Genomic DNA, 22,323 nt, shown 5'->3' on the forward strand with positions numbered 1-22,323 from the left:
CCCATTGGCCCGTCTGGTCCATATCCTGTTGTAATCTGAGGTAACCGTCTTCGCTGTCCACTACACCTCCAATTTTGGTGTCATCTGCCAACTTACTAACTGTACCTGTTATGCTCACATCCAAATCATTTATGTAAATGACAAAAGTAGAGCACCCAGCACCAATCCTTGTGGCACTCCACTGGTCACAGGCCTCCAGTCTGAAAAAAACCCTCTACCACCATCCTCCGTCTTCTAACTTTTGAGCCAGTTCTGTTTCCAAGTGGCTAGTTCTCCCCATATTCCATGATCTGAATAACAACCATTTTACTATTTTAAACGCAGTTTGCTGTCTTTTCCTCATGCTTCCTCTTAACTTCCTTATTTCAGCCTTTGCCTTTCTCCTGCATTTGAGATGCTGTTCCAGAGTTCTATTATTATTCCGGTATGATGTCATCGATATCCCCAGTCATCCAGAGTACTCTAGGATTTTGATACCTTTTATATTTATTTCTCGGGGGCATGGATGTAGCTTGCAGCCTGTTCATCTGTCTTTTGGAAATGTCCTATTTTCCCATCCACTCTTTTATCTACAAAAATGGGTTTTTAATCAACTTGCTCTAGTTCAATTAGATCCACAAAATCGGCCCTTTTCTGGTCTAGGATCATAATCCTAACTTTTTTAAAAATCTGCTTGCAAATTAATATTGAATGCTCTTATATTATGATCACTAATTTCCAAATATCCACTCTAATGTTCTCCTATTTGTCAGCAAACCAGTAAATGTCGGTCCTTGAATTCCATTGCCCATACAATAGGGTACAATACGCAGTGAGGAGACAGTGAGTTCTGCAGATACTGGAGATCAAAGTTGCAAGTGTGTTGCTGGAAAAACGCAGCAGGTCAGGCAGCGTCTGAGGACCAGGAAAATCAGTGTTTCGGGCCGGAGCCTTAAATTAGTTTATTTCTAGCAAATACTAATGAATTAGTACACCTGCACACTGTCAGCTTCTGTTTGCATTGTGCAATGGGACAACTTCATAGAGGATGTTTATGAGGCACAGGTGATGTATATTCCAGTAAAATGAAAGGACCAATAAAGGCAGCTCTCTAGATGGCAAAAAAAATAGAAATTAAGATGAATATTTTAAAAATAGAATTGGTATGCTTTGGACAGATGTCAAATAGAAAGTAAACTTGAGAACCAGGTTGAAAATAGAAGTTTCAGAGGAGAGGCACAAATGCAAATAAGAGGAGCATGAAAAGAAGCTTGCAACCAAAATAAAATGGAGTCTTCTACAGGAACATTAGTTGTAAAGGAATACTGATTTGAGAAGAAAAAGTGGATTTACACATGGAGGCAGTGCATATGATACAAGTATTAATGGAATACATTACATCAGTCTTTACCAATGAAGAAAACGCTGTCAAACTCGTTGTTCGAGAGAAGTTAGTTCAACATTCAGGATTTAGTTGGCACACCCTCCTTATTCCTGAAGAAGGGCTTATGCCCGAAACGTCGATTCTCCTTTGATGCTGCCTGACCTGCTGCGCTTTTCCAGCAACACATTTTTAAGCTCTTTCCTCCCACAGTCCAAAGAAAGGCAGGTTAGGTGGATTGGCCAAGGTTTTAAAAAAAACATTGCCTGTAATGTCGAAGGATGGGCAGGTTGGGTGGGTTAACCACGGTAAAAATCCCATGGGGATAAGCTGGAAGGGTGGATCATCGTGGGATGCTCTTTGAATCCTTATGGACAGAAGGAGGCCATTTAGTGCATTGGGTCTGCACTGACTGTCCTGTGATTCTGACTACTGTAGTGATGCTCTAGAGTTGAGATGTCTGACCTACAACACCCACAACCAAAATATAATTTTGCAACTAGGTTTGAACATCCATCCTTCTGATGGGGCTGAACTGATATGTGAATTCTCTGTCTCAGAGTATTGTCACTTTTTCCAGTTAATTTGTAGATCTTTAAGATGTTGTTCAGTTGCATTCCAATCCCCAAGTTGTACCACCATCCTGGAGGTGGGTGTTCCCATTGGTGATAAACTGAACTTGACTCGTAATATAATTACTAGAAGAGCAAGTTAGAGGCTTGGAATTCAGTGGTCAGCAACTCACTTTGTGTATCCCCAAATTCTGTCTACCATCCACAAGGCACACATCAGGAGCTTGATAGAATACTCTGCACATGCCTGCATGAGTGCAGCTGCAGCAACCCTCAAGAAGCTCAACACCAGCCTGGCCAAAAGAATCCAGTTTGAAAGGCATCACACTTATCCCTACCTTAAATGTGCACTCCCTCCACTGCTGATGCACAGTGACAGCAGCATGTATAGTATACAGGATGCATTGCAGTAACTCACCGAGGCTTCTTTGACAGGATATAATCCACTCTAGCTGCAGAATCACTATGAAACAGACTGAATTATTTCTCTCTGCAGTAATGATGTCACAATGGTTAATTCTGGATTGTGAATGACACTGACACAGTGCACTGGGGCTAGGCACTTGTTTGGTACCAGCACAAAAACTGAATCATCGTGAGTATTTTTCCACGCATGTTACAACTGCCCTTTTTAACGAGTGCAGATCCTAGGGTCGTAATTGAATCTCTGTTCAGATGGTAGTTATGGCTTTTCTGAGCTTTTGTATTTTATTCTTAAATGTTTTATTCCTTCCACTGTCCTGAAAAAAATACAAGTTTATTATTTTGGTGTAATGCTACTGCTAAGGTGGTTATGCCATGAAAAGTGTGTTGATTGAAATCATGTGGATGATTGATTTTCTGTTAGTTACAGACCAGGTATGTTACTGTGTATGAGCAGGTCATGTAGCCAGTTGCCAAAGCCTTAGAACTATCTAGTCTAATCTTCCCAGCAGACTAAACAGTTTTTTTTTTAAAGTTGTGCCAATCTATGTCTGATACAGTTGATAGGTGCCACAGAATATTTCATTTAACTCAGCTTGCCTTGATCCATTTGACAGGTTCAGTTGCAAAGGTACACAGAGGTTCATATAAAATCCATGCATTTTCATAGACCAGTTGGACCAAATGGTTTGTTTCAATGTTGTCATTATTATGTTTGTTCTGCCAAAGGCAGGTCCTTGGCAGATGATGATCTTTCTGCACTTCATTGACTTATGCCAGTCTTTTAATTTGGCAATTACTTTTTTCAATTTTCTAGCTTTACACTATTGATATTCTCTTCCTTCTTCCTCTCTAACTTCAAATCCTCCCTCTATTATCTCTTAGTATTTTTCTCTAAAGATGTGCCCTACCCAGATTCTGTGCCTTCTAATTATATTCAATAAATATCTTTATTCATTCACTCCCCACAACACTTTCTTTCATTTGTTACTACTTGTATCAGCAGATTCTTTCCATTTGCGCCTCAACCCACATTTCAAAGCAATTTCAAAGGCCAGTCTCTCTCTTTATGCAATAAACATGTTTTGTATCCATACCAGCAACATTGCAATCAAAGTGTTGGCAAGTCTATTTTTGGGTTGTTTATTCTGTTATCCAGTTGAGAACTGCTTTTTAAGTCTCCCTTTCCATTGCTATCCTTGTTCTTATTTATTTGTTGCATCTTTCATCTGCAGATATTGCATTTGATGAATTCTTGTACCTGATATTCAGTTTCTCTTTCTCCTAAAAATGTTTCTGGGTGATTTTGAAATATGCATCATTTATTTAGGTTTTGTCAATGTTCATTTTTATTGACAAATTTATGTCTGTTGAGTATTTTATCTTGTACACCTGTGCTTGCTGTAAGTGCTTTTATCAATTTAACTGAAGTTATCATTTGCTTCCCTCATACCTATACACCAGGTTTCACACCTTCAAATATTTCTTCAATCATTTGTTTCTGCAGAGGCATTGAAGAGGGCTGATGACAAACAACACCCTTGCTGAACTCCTTTAACTTTTTAGTGTTATTTTGCTCATGTACAGGTTTCTCTCCAAACTGCTGCGAAGTCTTTCAGACCTACCAGGATTTTGATCAAGTCAATCAGATCAGATGCTGTATGTTGTACATAAGCCACTGGTTTAAAACCTGTGTTGGAGTACCAGGGTTGATAGTTGTCCCATTCCTGCTCTAACTGAGATCTGGTCTGTTCTAATTCGATCTTGTTCTCTCAAAGAACCTAGTAGACAAAATTATGAACAAAGTAACAAGTAAAGCTTTTTAAAAATCCAGCTCTACATGATTGTTGTGTCTGTGAAATAATGAGAGAGATGTCGTCTCCCACCCTCCCTTTCATCTCCGCCCCAGCAGTTTCGGTATAGAATATGGAAACCCTGTGGTGGGCTTTGAGAGAGATTTGGTGTTTGGTTCTTTGCAAATTTTCAAATCAGTTGACAGTCTTGCATTTTTTTGACATGTACAATATTCTAGAAGTTGTTCAATGGAACCATTTAGTGCCCTGAGTATACACCTGATTACAGCATGTACGTATTCTTTAAGAAACTCTGCTTTTGTAGTTTGACTATCCAAGGGTTCAAATTCGCTTTGAACCCAATAATATGAAGATGCTGCAATTTTGATTCTCAGATAGGGCTGGCAACTGATTACTGATTTTTAAAAAACACACTGAGGAATTTTACGAATGCTATTGGTGTTACTAACATAACCCCAGGTTGGAATCTCTTTCATTTAATAGCACATTGGTCTTTGCTAATAATTTGGCAATGCCCATTTGAGTTGGGGGACTATAAATACTTGGCTGCAAAGAATGCAGACACTTTTACGCATTAGGTGTGCTGCAAGACCTTTATATTGCATGCTTTTGTTAGTCTAGCTTAAAATTCAGTTATAAACAATGGTGTTTAGTTGTTGTGCTTGTGTCAGTGTGAACACCGTGAAGGATGTTTAAAATTCCATTTGCTTCTTTCTGTACTTGGTAGCATAAAAGTAATTCAAGGCTGCTTCCAAAGCTTGACTTTGTGTTAAGGAGGGGTAAGAGCACAATGTGAATACAATATTTTAAAAATATAACTTCAAAGAGCAGTTGGTCTTGCACTCAAGCTAATCAATTGGAAATGCAGTGATAATTTTTTTCAACCGTTTTGTATAAAACTTTAATGCACACTTTACTTCCAGCCCATATGTAATACCTTGCAACTAACTGATTTGAAGTAGAATGGTTTAAAAAAGTGGTTTCAGCTTTTGAGATTTGACCTTGTCCTACTTTTAATAGTGTTTAGAATAATTTAGGAGGTGAATCTAGCCCCCACAGCACAATTGCTTCCTTTAGAATGCGTATGTGTACAATTGGCAACATCATTAAAGCTGTTTGCAAATCTGCAATGAAATGAGTCTGAAGTAAAGTTCTTGCTAATTAATATACATGTATGACAACAGACTGATATGTTTAGCATTGTAATTAAATTACAACTTTGCTGTTATTCGTAGATTTGTTTTTCCCTCTCCTTGTCTTGCTGTAACCTATCTTCTCAGAAGGTGGTGTTATTAGGGACTATTGTCAGTCAATACTCACAGAGGGGAGGTATCATTGAAAGTCTTGGTGTGTGATGCTGTATTAAACGAGGTCCAGTAGCTACTTTTGAGTGTGGTGCTGGAAAAGCACAGCAGGTCAGGCAGCATCCGAGGAGCTGGAGAATCGACATTTCGGACATAAGCCCTTCATCACTCCAGCATCTGCAATCCTCACTTTCTCCTCAAAGAGATGCACAGCATGGAAACAGATCCTTCAGTCCAACTTGTCCATGCTGACCAGATATCCTAAATTTAATCCAGTCCCATTTGCTAGCACTGGGCCAATATCACTAAACCCTTCCTCCCTATTCATATACCCAGCCAGATGCCTTTTAAATATTATAATTGTACCAGCCGCTTCCACTTCCTCTGGAAGCTCATTCCATACACGCACTACCCTTTGTGTGAAGAAGTTGCCCCATAGCTCCCTTTTATATCATTCCCCTCTCACCCTAAACCTATGCCGTCTTATTCTGGACTCCTCCACCCCAGGGAAATGACCTTGTCTATTTACCCCTATCCGTGACCCTCATGATTTTAAACCTCTACAAGGTCACCCCTCAGTCTCCAACACTGCAGGGAAAACCGCCCCAGCCTATTCAGCCTCTCCCGATAGATCAAACCTCCCCCAACCCTGGCAATATCCTTGTAAATCTTTTCTGAACCGTTTCAAGTTCCACAGCATCTTCTCTATTAGAGGGAGACCAGAATTGCACACAATATTCCAACAATAGCCTAACCAACGTCCTGTATAGCTGGAACATGACCTCCCAACTCGTATACTCCATTCTCTGACCAATAAAGGAAAACATACTGAACACCACCTTCACTATCTTATCTACCTGAGACTCTACATCCAAGGAACTGTGAACCTGTACTCCAAGATCTCTTTGTTCAGCAACACTCCCCAGCACCTTACTATTAAGTGTATAAATCCTGCTCTGATTTTCTTTTCCAAAATGCAGCACCTCACATTTACCTAAATTAAATCCCATCTGCCACCTCTCAACCCATTGGTCCATCTGACCAAGATCCCATTGTACTCTGAGGTAACCTTCTTGGCTATCCACTACACCTCCAATTTTAGTTGCATCTGCAAATTTGTGAACTTTGCCTCCTATGCTCACATCCAAATCATTTATATAAATAATAAAAAGTAGTGGACCCAGCACCAATGCTTATGGCACACCACTGATCATTGACCTCAAGTCTAAAAAGCAAGCCTCCACACCCACCCTCTGTCTTCTACCTTCGAGCCAGTTCTGTATCCAAATGGCCAGTTCTCCTCACGCCTGTCTACTTGGATCTGCAGGGGTTTTTTTTGTCTCTTCAGTGTGATCTAACCTTGCTAACCAGAAGAAAATGAGGATTGTAGATACAGGAAATGAAAGTCAAAAAGTGTGGCGCTGGAAAAGCACAGCAAGTCAGGAGCAGGAGGATCGACATTTCGGGCATAATCCAGCCTACCATGAGGAGCCTTGTCAAACGCCTTACTAATCCATATAAATCATGTCCACTGCTCTGCTCTCATCAATCCTCTTTACTTCTTCAAAAAACTCAAGTTAGTGAAGCATGACTTTCCACAAACCAAGCCATGTTGACTATCCCTAATCAGTCCTTACCTGCCCAAACATCTGTCCATCAGGATTCCCTCCAACAAATTGCACACGACTGATATCATGCTCACCAGTCTATAGTTCCCTGGTTTGTCCTTACTACCTTTCTTAAATAGTGGCACTACGTTTAGCCAACTTCCAGTCTTCCAGCACCTCACCTGTAACCATTGATCGAAATATCCCTGCAAGGGGCCCAGCAATCACTTCCTTAGCTTTCCACAGAGCTCTAGGGTACACCTGATCAGGTTGTGGGGATTTATTAACTTTTATGCATTTTAAGACATCCACGCCACGACCTCCTCTGTAACATGGACATTTTTCAAGATGTCACCGTCTATTTCCCCACATTCTGTATCTTGCACGTCCTTCTCCACTGTAAACACTGATGTAAAATGCTCATTTAGTATCTACCCAATCTCCTGTGATTCCACACATAGGCTACATTGCTAATCTTAAGGGATCTTGTTCTTTCCCTAGTTACCCTTTTGTCTCTAATGTAGTTATAAAATCCCTTTGGATTCTCCTTAACCCTATTTGCCAAAGCTATCTCATGTCCCCTTTTTGCCCTCCAGATTTCCCTCTCAAGTATACTCCTATTGCGTTTATACTTTTTGGAGAATTCACTTGATCTGTCCTGTTTATACCGGAGTTTTGTTTTAATCAAGGCCTCAGTTTCTCTATGGTAGTCATGATTTGGAGACACTGGTGTTGGTGTTGGTCTGGGGTGTACAAAGTTAAAAATCATGGAACACCAGGTTACAGTCCAACAGGTCTATTTGAAAGCACCACAATCACCTGACGAAGGAGCAGCACTCCAAAAGCTAGTGCTTCCAAATATACCTGTTAGACTATAACCTGGTGTGATTTTTAACTTCATTTCTCTACTCATCCAGCATTCCCGACACCTACCAGCCTTGCTTTTCACCCTGACAGGAACATATTGTCTTTGGACTCTCGTTGTCTCATTTTTTTGAAGGCTTCCTGTTTTCCAGCCATCCCTTTTCCTGCAAACATCTGCCACCCAATCAAGTTTTGGGAGTTTTTGCCTAACACCGTCAAAATTAGCCTTTCAATTTAGAACTTTTGACTTTCAGGTCTAATCTATTCTTTTTCATCACTATTTTAAAACTAATAGAATTATGGTCACTAGCCCCAAAGTACTCCCCCAGTGACACCTCAGTCACCTGCCCTGCCTTATTTCCCAAGAGTAGGTCAAGCTTTGCACCTTCTCTAGTAGGTACATCCATATATTGACTCAGAAAATTTTCTCTTACACACTTAACAAATTCCTCTCCATCTAAACCCTGAACATGATGGCAGTCCCAGTCTATGCTTGGAAATTCCTACCATTACCATCCTACTATTCTTACAGATAATCTCAAATTTCTTTCTCAATTTCCTGCTTGCTACAGGAGATCCATAGTACAATCCCAATAAGATGATCGTGCCTTCCTTATTTCTCAGTTCCACCCAAATAACTTCCCTGGATGAATTCCCAGGAACATTCTCCTTCGGTATAGCCGTAATGTTATCCCTTATCAAAATTGTTACACCCCACTCCTCTTTTGCCCCACCTTTCTATCCTTCCAATAACATTTGTATCCTGGAAAATGAAGCTGCCAGTCCTATAGTAATTTCAAGATATCCCAGTCCCATGTTCCTAACCATACTCTGAGTTCACCTCCTTCCCTGTTCAGCTTCTTGCATTGAAATAAATGCAGTTCGATTCATCAGTCCTACCTCCATTCTCTGCTTTGTTCCTGCCTGCCCTGACTGTTTGCTCCTTTTCCCAATTGTACTGTGAGAAACAGAACTCGCTCACAAATCAGCCTGAAACAAAGCCTTGGAAACAAGAATAATTTATTATGGCCTTGCAAGTACCGGACGCCTCTGCAATCGAGCAAAAATGCGCGCGTAACAAAACATGTAAACTTTCTTTGTTCAGTTTGCAAGTTGCTGAATCACGCCTCCCTTTTCTCATTGGTCTAATCTCATCCTATCATAAGCCGGTTACCTCACTTGTTTTTCTCTCTAGTTATTTTCTTATCTGGCCATCCTGCTGTCCTTGTACTTCTGCATTCTTTGTTCCTTGTTTGTTACAGCTTGTTCTTTTATCCAGTTTCTCTTATCATACTATAAGCTTTATTGTGAAATGCCCCTGCTGCTTCTTTTTGTGGTCAGCTACAACCCTTCATAGTTATTTCCTAGCTTAAAACTATTTTCTTTAGAAGACCCTCTATATTCATTAAAGTCTTAGCCTTAAGTAAGCTACATGCTACAAGAATTCCGCGACCGTTTGTATAATGTCCCACCCCCACAAAACCCCACCCCCCTCACCTGCAGAAACTATATTTCTAACCTCCCACAACTTTCCCTTTTTTTTTTAAAACTGTTTTTTCTGCACTTATTAAGTCTCCTTTAATCCATTTTCTTATGTTCTGCCCTCTGCCTTTTGGCGATGAGGTTCACAATCTTACATTTTACATTTGTGTTGTTCGTCCCTCGAACTCTAGAAGCATTCTTTGACTTTCTCTTTGTTGCATATCACCTGCTGATTGTAAAAGCATCTGATGATTTATTTGGATTCCTTCCCCTAGGGATGTCATCAGTCGGCTCATTACCCATTTTCAGACATTGAACCTTACTACCAGACCCACTAATATCAATAATCCATAGATAGCTAGATCGACTAACCACCTTCCCCAACCAGTCAATCCCCAATTCCCCCATTCCTATCCTTTTTTCGTTCCTGTACCGATTACCGGCCTCCCTTATCTTGGCGATTTTTGTCTCGCGCATGTTTGGAGACCTCAGGTATGTACGTACAACATTCCTCTCTAATTAGTGCACAGGTACCACCCTTCTCTTCTAGAATATAATCCAGAGCCATCCTGTTCTGAAGGGTCGTTAGCCTAGTGGCAATCGTTTTGGTCGTTATGGCTGCTACTTGGGATTGGGTTTTGGCCAACACATCAGCAGTATTGTTGGCCAACTCTTCCAGGGAAGCCGCTAACTTTTGTATTTCTACTCCTGCTCGAGTGGTCCCATACATAGGTATCAAAGTCCAGAGGAAACAATCTCCTTCAGTTACTTTGCAGGTTACTTGCCTTTCTCCCTGTTTATTCCGAGGTATTTTTGGGGCTCTCTTTAACAGCCTCAAGTGGGGAATTATATAGACGAGGTAGCAGCAGCAGCCACTCCAGCCTTTCTGGCTTTGAGGCAGTGTTTGATCAACCTCATAACATGCATGCATTCCTATACATTCGGTCACGCGAATGTATTTTTCCCCGGGAATAAATGGATAGGCCTTCAGGCCGCTTACCCAATATATTCTGTTTAATATTTGGGGAATGGTTGTGGCAGTGGCTTGGCTGGTGTAGACACAAGACAATTTTCCGAATAGGAAGGGTGCAGTATCATTCTGATTACAGAAACAGGTGGTATTTACTGCTCCTTTCGGTGGGGAAACTCTAAGGCCATCGATAGCACCCAGAGTTTTCAGGGCTGGTCGAGGGAACCACCCCGCAAAGTTATAATTACAACTTGGAGATTTGAAAGGGGTATCATTTGAGTCCGAGTCAAATTGTTGTATATCATACACTTCTTCTTTGGTAAGTGGTATTACCGTGAGAGGAATTCCGGATTCCCCATGGTGTGGGATCTCAGCACATACCCAACAGTCGGTATGTCTCTTTAGTTTAGCATAATTCTGACATAAAGTAGTAAAATGATTTTTCCCACCCCCCCTTGGCAGCTAGCGCCAATATTATTGTGACAACATAAAGCTGACCATTCATTTCAGCTCACAACCCTATCTGTCTATTCCCTAACCCTTTAAATACCAGGGAGGAGTGAGTCCATGCAACACTTACAATTGTTTTGGGATACAGTTTTTTTTTAACCAATACTTAATAGTCTCTTATCTCAGTCCATTCTTTTTGCTCAGTTTTATTTTCAGAGGGTTGTCTGTAGGATGAGCTTGCCACTCTGCCGGAGGGGAAGGAGCATCCACGGGGCCCTTAACACGAATGTGATGACTCCACCCTTTTTCAGCAGTTCAGACGGCTGTTTCAGTAGTCAGGAGGGTTAGGAACGGTCCCTCCCAGCTTGGGTGCAGTTTGGTATCTTTCCAGGTTTTGATCAGGACCCAGTCACCCGGTTGTATTCGATGTACGGCGAACTCAAGGGGAGCTGTCTGGGTCAACAGACCCCTCTTCCTAAGGACAGACAAAGAAGAGCCAAGCGCCACAATATAGTTCTTTAAAAACTTATCATTGAACTCTACAATCGGTAATTGTCCTGTCACTTCCTCATCATTTCCTCTAATTAGGGTTGGCTCAAAAATAGGCACCAAGAATTCTTCGCCTTTTTCTCTGGAAACCCTGAGATTCTTCTTAGTCAATTTAACCCCGTTAGGTCTAAAACTTAGGGATGATCGTGCCGCTCCCATGTCCACCAAAAATACTGCCTCCTCCCCTTCAGGTCCCACCTTTAAATTTATCAAGGGTTCCCTATAGGTCTCAGGAGGAAGGAACCCCTGACTCCCCTCATCTTCTTCTAAAGTCATTAGGGAAGCTGCTTCCCTTTCTCGTGCTAATTCTGGGCATTCCCGTTTAAAATGCCCCACTTTCCCACAATGGTAACACCCTGCCTGTTGCCTCCTTTCCCGGGTATCTGACATTTGTCTTTCATGTCCTCCCCTACCCTTCCTGTTATCCCTTGATCCCATTCTCCTTTTTGTTATTTCTTCATTTTGGCTTTCTGTTTCTGCTTCTCGTCTTCCCTTTTCACATACACTTTCTGTGCCTTACGTAACAGTTCTTCCTTCTATCTTTCACTCTATCCATCTAATTTCTGTAATTTCTTTTGTATGTCCGGCTATGATTTAGTTACAAACTGGACCTTTAAGAGTCCCTGTGCTATCGGATTATCGGGATCCATTCCTGAATACTTCCTTGTGGCCCCCTTGAGCCTTTTAAGAAATGCAGAAGGGGTTTCATCCTTCTCTGGTTGTACTTCAAAGGCCTTAACAAAGTTTTGTGATCTAGGTGCCGCCTCTTTAATTCCTAATATTACCATTTCTCGTAGATCCCGCATTGACTCCCTATCTTCTCAATCATTATTTTCCCAATGAGGGTCAACATTTGGGAATTTCTGTTCTGCTGGGGCCCCATCTTCCCCAACTGGGTGCTTCTTTTCCCATTCCTATAAAGCCACTGAAAATAACGTTCCTAAAATTGCCATCAGTTCTCCCCAGGTATATAAATTAGGCCCTAGGAATTGATCTAATTGTTCGGCTAGTCCAATCGGAACCTCTCTTTAGGGACATAATTTTATATTTTCCATTATCTCTGCTCCTCCTTTATGTGTGGTGGCTCGAGTGACTCTGGGCCCCCCCTAGGTTCTGCATCTTTTAGTTCAGAGTCTGTTCCCCTTTCTGCATCTGGACTCGGTTCTACTTCGGGAGCTGTAGGCTCGTTCCGGGGAGTAGTATATGGGGGCGGCAAACACGTTAAGGGATCCCATTGTGGCTTCCCTTGTTCATTCTTTTTCTGTTCTTTCCTTGATTCCTCCGTATTCATGGGACATAATTTTACTCCCGCGCTCCCTATCCAGCAAGCCGCATAGTCTGTACAGTTCTTTTCGATTGACATAGCCAATCCTCATCGGACCCATATTTGGGCCAAAAAAAAACAGGCACCTTAATACTTTCTCTAGTCCAACCGAAACAACAATAGTTTATCATTGTAGCCTTCTCTTTCTCTTGCATCCAGAAGTTGTGAACCTAATTACCCAACATTCTCCCCAAAAAACTGTCAGGTGGGATATATCCCCCTTTAATGTTACTTGTAGATCGATTGTTACACAGGCAACTCCCCTTGCCTCCCATTATTGCAAATTTAATTAATCTGGCCAATTATATGCTTTTTTTGAGACTTCAACTGTTCTCCATAAATCACTTTTATGTAAGGATAATAGAGATTAGTTAGAAACTGATAGTAAGGCAGTCATGACCTGTAAAAAGAACAGGAGTTAACATTTTATTTCATAATCTGTAAAATCCTTAACCTTAAAAGAAATCATGTTAAAATTTCCATAGTAGAAATCAGATTCAAAACAGTCCCGGATCTCAAGCTCCAGGGAACAAAGCACAAACATTCAACCACCAACAAACAAATGTGCATTCAAACTGATTCACAAAGGGTTAAACTTTCTACTAGCTGTACAGCTCTCGCTCACGCTCACGCTCACACACCCCGTATCCCACAGATACTTTGAGCTTCCCGCAACGACGACTCTAGCTTTCGAATACTCTTCTGGACGTCTGGCCATAGGTTATTTACGAAGTGCACCCTCAGTAGCCCTTCAGCTACTAGCCCTTCTGACACTGGCTGCTTTCCATTGACGTATGCTTTATTTTATATATCGCCAATTCCCCATACTTTCCGTACGTCCCCACCTCTAAGGCAATACGTAAAGGTCTCTTTTCTTACCTTGCTCTGTGCACAGTTACCTGGTCGTTTCAGTGTGCTCCATCCCGCGGCAATTCCTGCAGCAAATACCACTGCCCCCCCCGGTCACCCGGATATATCCCTTTAAGATCTTTCCCTACCCGGGTCTTGTGCACAAGAGTTGCCCGACCAAACCCGCCGCATCTGCCCGCCTTGTTTCCAAGGTCTCCCAATCCAGATCGTACTCGCCTAAACCACGAACGGCAAGCAAGGGAGTTGGCGATCACCGAAATCAACAAGGTGCACCTCCCCCATCATTCCAAGAGTGTCGAGTGGTCAGAGTTTTGGATCCCGGACGAGCCCCAGTTGTGAGAAACAGGACTCACTCACAAATCAGCCTGAAACAAAGCCTTGAAAACAAGAACAATTTATTATGACCTTGCAAGTACCGGACGCCTCTGCAATCGAGCAAAAATGCGCGCGTAACAAAACATGTAAACTTTCTTTGTTCAGTTTGAAAGTTGCTGAATCACGCCTCCCTTTGCTCATTGGTCTAACCTCATCCTATCATAAGCCGGTTACCTCACTTGTTTTTTTTCTCTAGTTATTTTCTTATCTGGCCATCCTGCTGTCCTTGTACTTCAGCATTCTTTGTTCCTTATTTGTTACAACTTGTTCTTTTATCCAGTTTCTCTTATCATATTAGAAGCTTTATTGTGAAATGCCCCTGCTGCTGCTTTAGTGGTCAGCTACAACCCTTCATAGTTATTTCCTAGCTTAAAACTATTTTCTTTAAAAGACCCTCTATATTCATTAAAGTCTTTAGCCTTAAGTATGCTACATGCTACAATAATTCCGCGACCATTTGTATAATGTCCCATTCCCGCAACACCCCACCCCCTCCACCTGCAGAAACTACATTTCTAACCTCCCACATTACCAGTCTCAGACTGATCTCTTTCTTCACTATCTCCCTGGGTCCCACCCCTACACCTTAACTAGTGCAATTCCTCATGAGCAGCTCTAGCAAATCTCCCTGCCAGTATATTAGCCCCCCCTTCCAATTTAGATGCAATCCGCCCTTCTAGCACAGATCACTTCTACCCCAGAACAGATCTAATGATCCAAAAATATGCACCCTTCTCCATTGCGCCTGCTCCTCATCCATGCATTCATTTGCTCTGTCTTCCTATTCCTACCCTCACTAGTTCATAGCATCAGGAGTAATCCCGATTATTACCTGTTGATCTCCTTCTTAAATTCCTGCCTAACTTTCTACATTCTCCCTTCAGAATCTCATCATTTTTCCTTCCTATGTCATTAGTTCCAATGTATGCAACACTTTCTTTTTGAGAATATTCTGCACTCTACTCCGAGATACCCTTGATCCTGGTGGCAGGGAGGCAACACATTATTCTGGTATCTCACTGACAGCCGCAGAAATATCTGTCTGTGCCTCTGACTAGAGTCCCCTATCACGATCGATCGCTTGGAACCTGATCTACCCCTCATTAAATTAGAGCCAGTCTCGGTATCAGAAACTTGGCTGTTCGTGCTACATTCCCCTGAAAGTCCATTACCCCCTACATTTTCCAAAACAGCATACTTGTTTGAGATGGGGATAGCCACAAGGAGACTCCTGCAGTACCTGCCTCCCTCTCCTACCTTTCCTGGAGGTAACCCATCTACCTGACTGGATCTGCGGTTTTTCTCTCTTCCTGTATTAGCTATGTATCACACCCCCGAGCTCCTGTAAATTGCTCATTTCCCCTAACCGCTGCTCCAACCGATCCATGCAATATGATAGGATTTGTAACCAAACGCATTTCCTGCAGACATAATCATCAGCAACATGGAAATTCTCACTCAGATCGATAAGAGGAGCACATCACTCTTAAGATTGATTTAGTATTTAGATAGCCCCTTCAGCTAGGTTTTGAGGGAAGGTGTAAAGGCAGCTAATGTGTTCTTGTCTGTTTCTTATGTGAAACCTGACATCAATAAAATCCTTAGCAGCATTTGCAGTAATTTGCTTTTACTTGAGAGTTTAGAAACATTCTTGTCGAAGCTGCATGTAGCAATTTAGGTTACTTATGGGAAAGATCGAAGTAAACCCAATTATTTGGGTTCACACTATTCTAGGTACAAGAACACCGAAATTGTATTAAAATCCTGAAGGTATCAAATTGAGTGAACATGCAACTACGTTTTGTTTTATTGAGCTACAGGACAAATATTGGGAGTCAGGACACCAAGTTCATCTTTGATCATATTCAAAATCGTACTGTGAGATGCATTTGAGAGAACAAATTAAGTTTAATATTTACAAAAGAACTAAGTGCAGAACTCCATCTCAGCATTGCACTATATTGTTTGCTTGTGATTGTTTATCACTTTTGTTGGCAGGATGCAGTGCACAAATCACAGGGCTAAAAGAATAAATCTACTTTTGGAAAGGCTGGTGTAGAGGATAAAAAAAAAGAACAGGTGATATGTCAATGCTTTTTGTGCAAATCCTCACCTTCAATGTAATATTACTCCATATATGATACTTCAATTTTCCTTCAAGGTTTTGTTCTCTAAGAGCTGGGACTTCTCCTTTCGCGAGAACTGAAGGGAGATTGAAAGGAGATACTTTGTTGGCATTGAGAGCATTGTTTTACTTCCAAATCAACTCTTGACCCTCCATCTGTTACGGTAGAAGGTTATTCTTTCTTCCAGCAGAAGAACTGAAAATTATTAACAAAAACAGATTGCTAGGAGAAACTCAGCAAGTGTGAAGAGAAAATGCAGTTAACGATTTGAGTCCAGTGACCATCTTCAGAACTGATAGTAGCAAGGAAAATATGCGAAATAAGTTAAAGACAGGGGTAGGAGGGAGCTGAGGATTGAGGAGATAGGGAGAGATGGAGCCCAGAGAGAAAGAGATAAAATGACAAAGGGATGCTTAATAAAATGCCAGAAAGAGCAAAAAACTGATGGTGGGACCATCAAATAAGTGAAAATGAGTTTGCAGTGCTGAAAGCAGGGTTTGTCTGGGTAAAGGACATGGAAGGTGGTATTCAAGCTCTAAAATTATCAAACTCTGTGTTGAATCCTGAAGGCTGCAGGGGCCCCAAATTGAAAATGTTCTTCCAGCTTGTGCTGAGCCTTGCCAAACTTCTTGTTCTGCTCAAGGAAATCAATGCAGATATTAAAAGTCATTGATTTTGTACATATCTGTTTGGTTCTTTTAGGCAGCATTATTCCTGGTGTCAGGTGATCATACAGGCATTGGGTATACTAACTCCCAGGCCTAGATCTCAAGACATGCAAAGGCTTTGCAACACAAAGCTGTAGGTGAAGTCCAGAAGGATGTAAGCAAATTATTTAATCTTTTTTGAAATTATCATTCATCAGAAATTGGAAATATAATGGGAAATTCTCTTTGAAAGATACTCTGTTGATATTTCCCTTGCTCACCAAATCCCCCTCATTCACCTTAACTGACCGATTGTAAATTGCTTAAATGATGACCACCGTGTGTGTATTCCCATTAAAAGTTTATCTATCACTGTTGTAATCGAAGGTGATTTTTAAAAAAAATTAACCTTTTTTTTCTAATCAACCTGTTCAGAGATGTTGTTTATATGCTTCTAGAGCAGCTGGGATTTGAACCCAAGTGTCTCAGTTCAGAGGTAAGGACAGGACCACTGCACCACAAGATGGCCAGTTCACAGGTGATGTTTGAGTGAGACATTTAACAAATTCCTGAAGAAGGGCTTATGCCCAAAACGTCGATTCTCCTGCTCCTTGGATGCTGTCTGACCTGCTGTGTTTTTCCAGCAACACACTTTTCAGCTCTGATCTCCAGCATCTGTAGTCCTCACTTTCCCCTGAGACATTTAACTAGCTTTACCTGTCTGTTCAGATGAGGATCTCCTTCCATTATTCAACGAGGAAAGGGGTGTTTTCTTGATGTCCTAACTGATACTTGTTGGTTATACAAATTCTTTGTTTTTATTTTGTGAAGCCTGCAAAGAACTTAACTTTTTTGTTGTTTCTTCCACAGTCCACCAAGGATCAGAGACTTGTGTATTCTGGCAAACTTCTCCCTGACCACTTGCAGCTCAAGGACATTTTTAGAAAGGTAATTTAAAATTCCTCTTAATCTTGTTTGGTTACTGTTGCATGAATTAAAATAAATTGCAATGGGATTGAAATTTAGATATGTCTTATTTTCTGTGCTCTTTCAAATGTGCTCCAGCACCGATACTCCTCTTGGCTCCAAGTCGTTTTAAATTGAACTTCCGTATTAAAATCATTAACATGCTTGTCATATGGTATTCACAGGTCTAAGTACGGTGATGACTGATCATAATTGGGTAGTAATATGCATGGATGAGGATGTTGTCAAGTTCTGTCAGTGAGTTGGGGAATGGAATATATTTTCTGGAATCCAGTCAGGGTGAGTTGGAATGATTTGGGCATGTGTATTTTAGCAGACAATTTTTAAAAAAAATCACAGCAAGCGGGATTGTTGCTGGGCAATGTAACTCAGTTCCCAGAGAAACTCAGAGTGTAATTTTGAACACTCTGACAAACGTCAATAACTGAAGATGAAGGGTCTAACAGAGCAGGCTGTAAAGTAAAACTTACTCCATCTTGTTGCAATCTTAAAGGTTGACAGCTTGTTAAAATGTTTTGAACATGTCTGCTCCCTTAACAGACCATGCCTGTATTGGCAATGAAAGTGCTATCGGAGGCTTGCAAATCTTACACACAAAGCTAGGTTCTGTCCTTGAGGATGTACTCAAATGTTTGGTCCTTTTTTGAATTGACGTTGGTTAGGAGTCTCTTCTTCCTATATTTAAGATGCTTAAGACTTTACATTTTCCAAGTGCACCAAACCATCGTAGAGCACCTGACTGATTAATTGTTTCCATATTCTTAGGGCCTATTCACTATTTATTTGCATGAAAATTTGTCTTTCCTTTGTGCATACAATCAATATTTATTATTAATTAATATTAATTACTAAAGTACTTACAGAACAATTAGAGAGTTTAATTTTTTTTCCGATTTGGAGGAGAGTGGGAATCTGGAATTCCTTAACTGCAAGAGTCGTGGAGGGTGAAACCTTGCATTTAAAATGTACTTGGGTAATCATTTGAAGTGTTGGAGGTTACAAGACTAGAAACTGATAAGTGAGCTAAGGGTGGATAATTCATAATGGGCTGTATGATGTCCTCTGTACTATGAATTTCTGACACTTAAGATTCAATTAAATCTGTCACAAGGTCTCTTCCGTGGGGAATTTGTGCTTCAGGAAACTTTCAGTTGGGCACTTGTGAAAAGTGTGATGTAGCTTAAACTCATCATTTATCTCCCTGTTTTACCTCCTGACTTAGTCTGTCATATTCCAAATTCATCAAATATGATCCTTGTCCTTGTTGTATAACTCAACTGGAGGTGTAGGTGCCCGAGTCAGAAGAGAACATTGGCCATATACTTTAGTGTCAAGGTTATTTAAAGTCTGGCTTACTTACCTGTGTTAAAGTAATACAGGTCTTTTAATTGTTCTAAATTAGTACTCTCAGATTTTTGCCATCAAAATACAATGTAAAATAAGATTTGTCAATAGCATTTTTACTTGTGAATTTCCTTCACTCTGTTCTGATATTGGTCCTCAAATGTGGTCATGGACCAGATGGACTGCAGGCTGATGCAAAAGACCAGTCATTTGGACTGGTCTTCGCTACGAAAGGTTTGACACGTTCAACTCCATGCATTGTTTCAGACCTGACTTCATTGATGAAGCGCTTCCTGCCATTCATAATAGCATTAAAAACCCAAATTTTCAACAGAAAAACAGAGGGATGGAAAACCTGAACATGGAGCCTGAGCTCAGCTTGGAACCAATCCATTGTCTCATTGGCAGCAGCGCCAGTTTTCGCATTTGATTCTGATTGAAGTTTTTTTATGATGATGATGTGCAAAAATGGGTTCGGTGGGATGCAGTGTCGCTCAACAAAAATGTTTGAGAGTCAATGGTCAGTAGAAATCATTGTTGTGTCTTTGAAACTTCATTTGAAGTTTGGAGATTTTTCTGGTTGGTATTCATAATAAGTCTAATACCTGTAGTATGTTTGAAATCCTTTTCTTTTGTTTTTGTGTTCTAGTTTACTCTAAATTAGTTACTGTTTGTGTTAATTCATGCACAGCGATGTCTTGCAGCAATTTTTGTCTCAAGTGCCACTGAGTAATTTCAGCGTTCCATTGTGTTAGTGAATACTGAATTTAGCTTTGGTATATCTGTGAGAGAACCACAAAGTTAACTTTCAAACCAGGCAAATCAGAAAGATTGGACCAGACCATGATGAGAACAATGAAGAAACCTGCCATAGTTGGGCCAAATTGATTCACTATTCGGATATGGAGAATTCTGGGTAATCCAAGATGGAGCTGCTCCTTTTTTTTGAGGTATTTTAGGTATTGGAGGTGATTTCCTCGAATTCCAGGAGCAGCTATTACTGTTTTATATGCTGTTGCATTGTTTTGGAACTTTGGAAAAAAAAAGTCAAAACAACAGCAGTTTAAAAGGGAGAAGAGCAGACAAAGGAAGCACATGGTGAGGACGGTGCAGGAGAGAGAGAGAGAAAACCTGCTGTTTGAATTCTTGTATCGCTGGACATCGGAGCGCATCTCTGAAAACTAACAAACGGTGAAATTCACAACTAATCTTGGATGAACCGGTTTGGGCGAAGTTCACAACACAGAATCAGATAAGTTAATTGTTGTTTTAAGTCTGTCCAAGAGAGGCTGCAGTAGTGGGTACAGTGGATTCTTCCTTGACTATATGTTTTTAGAGAAGTCTCTTGATTAAACTTAAAATATAAGCCATAGCTATTAATTTAACCTGGGGCAATGTTTGTAGAGGAATAAGATGGTGTTATTTTCTGGGTCTGTAGATTGTGAAGGAGCAAAAATGGCCTTTACAGTGATATGTACTTCTTGTCAGATGTGGGAGTTTAAAGAGAGTTCAAGGGTTACTGCGGATTATATCTGCCATAAATGCTGTTGGATGTGAATCTTATCAAGTGGATCAGTTGGAGAGACAAATAGAAGCAATGAGGAATTTGCAACAGTATGTGATGGATGGCAGTTATAGGAAGGGGGGGGGGGGGAAGTCTCAGATACAGTCACATAGATGGGTTAACTCCAGGAAGGGTAAGAGAGGTAGGCAACCAGAGCAGGAGTCTTTTGTGGATATACCCATTTCAAACAGGTATGCTGTTTTGGAAAGTATAGGGGGTGATGGATTCTCAGGGGAACGTCGCACGAACAGCCAAGTTTCTGGTATTGAGACTGGCTCTAATGCAACGAGGGGTACTTCGGCTTCCAAGAGATCAATTGTGTTAGGGGGTTCTGTAGTCTGAGGTACAGACAGATGTTTCTGTGGCCAGCAGAGAAAAAGCAGAATGGTGTGTTGTTTCCCTGGTGCCAGGATCAAGGATGTCTCAGAGGGTGCAGAATGTTCTCATGGGGGAGAGGGGCCAGCAGGAGGTCATTGTCCACATTGGAACCAACGACATTGGAAGGGAAAAGGGAGATTACAGAGAGTTAGGTAGAAATTTAAAAAGGAGGTCCTCAAGGGTAGTAACATCTGGATTACTCCCAGTGCTATGAGCTAGAGAGGGCAGGAATAGGAGGATGGAGCAGATGAATGCATGGCTGAGGAGCTGGTGTATGGAAGAAGGATTCACATTTTTGGATCATTGGAATCTCTTTTGGGGTAGAAGTGATCTGTACAAGAAGGACGGATTGCACCTCAATTGGAAGGGACTAATCTACTGGCAGGGAAATTTGCTCGAACTGCTCGGAGGATTTAAACTAGTAAGTTTGGGGGGATGGGACCCAGGGAGATAGTGAGGAAAGAGATCGATCTGAGACGGGTACAGCCGAGAACAGAAGTGAATCAAACAGTCAGGTCAGGCAGGGACAAGGTGGAACTAATAAATTAAACTGCATTTATTTCAATGCAAGGGGCCTAACAGGGAAGGCAGATGAACTCAGGGCATGGTTAGGAACATGGGACTGGGATATCATAGCAATTATGGAAACATGGCTCAGGGATGGGCAGGACTGGCAGCTTAATGTTCCAGGATACAAATGATTCAGAAAGGATAGCAAGGGAGGCAAGAGAGGAGGAGGAGTGGCATTTTTGATAAGGGATAGCATTACAGCTGTGCTGAGGGAGGATATTCCCGGAAATACATCCAGGGAAGTTATTTGGGTGGAACTGAGAAATAAGAAAGGGATGATCACCTTATTGGGATTGTATTATAGACCACCCCCCCCCCCCACCACCACCACCACCACCACCACCACCACCAAATAGTCAGAGGGAAATTGAGAAACAAACTTGTAAGGAGATCTCAGCGATCTGTAAGAATAATAGGGTGGTTATGGTAGGGGATTTTAACTTTCCAAACATCGATTGGGACTGCCATAGTGTTAAAGGTTTAGATGGAGAGAAATTTGTTAAGTGTGTACAAGACAATTTTCTGATTTAGTATGTGGATGAACCTACTAGAGAAGGTGCAAAACTTGACCTACTCTTGGGAAATAAGGCAGGGCAGGTGACTGAGGTATCAGTGGGGGAGCACTTTGGGGCCAGCGACCATAATTCTATTCATTTTAAAATAGTAATGGAAAAGGATAGACCAGATCTAAGAGTTGAAGTTCTAAATTGGAGAAAGGCCAATTTTGACGGTATTAGGCATGA

General features: G+C 41.2%; 1 protein-coding gene across 1 annotated transcript in view; it reads left to right on the forward strand.

The window, feature by feature from the left end:
- herpud2 (HERPUD family member 2) overlaps positions 1 to 22,323 on the forward strand; it is a 68,342-nt gene that overhangs the window by 14,388 nt on the left and 31,631 nt on the right. Inside the window, exon 2 of the mRNA XM_072571002.1 lies at positions 17,608 to 17,685. Coding sequence (XP_072427103.1) covers positions 17,608 to 17,685 — 78 coding nt within the window. The remainder of the gene's footprint in view (positions 1 to 17,607; positions 17,686 to 22,323) is intronic.

Source organism: Chiloscyllium punctatum, chromosome 5 (genome assembly GCF_047496795.1).
Source record: "Chiloscyllium punctatum isolate Juve2018m chromosome 5, sChiPun1.3, whole genome shotgun sequence".
NCBI classification, from domain to species: domain Eukaryota; kingdom Metazoa; phylum Chordata; class Chondrichthyes; order Orectolobiformes; family Hemiscylliidae; genus Chiloscyllium; species Chiloscyllium punctatum.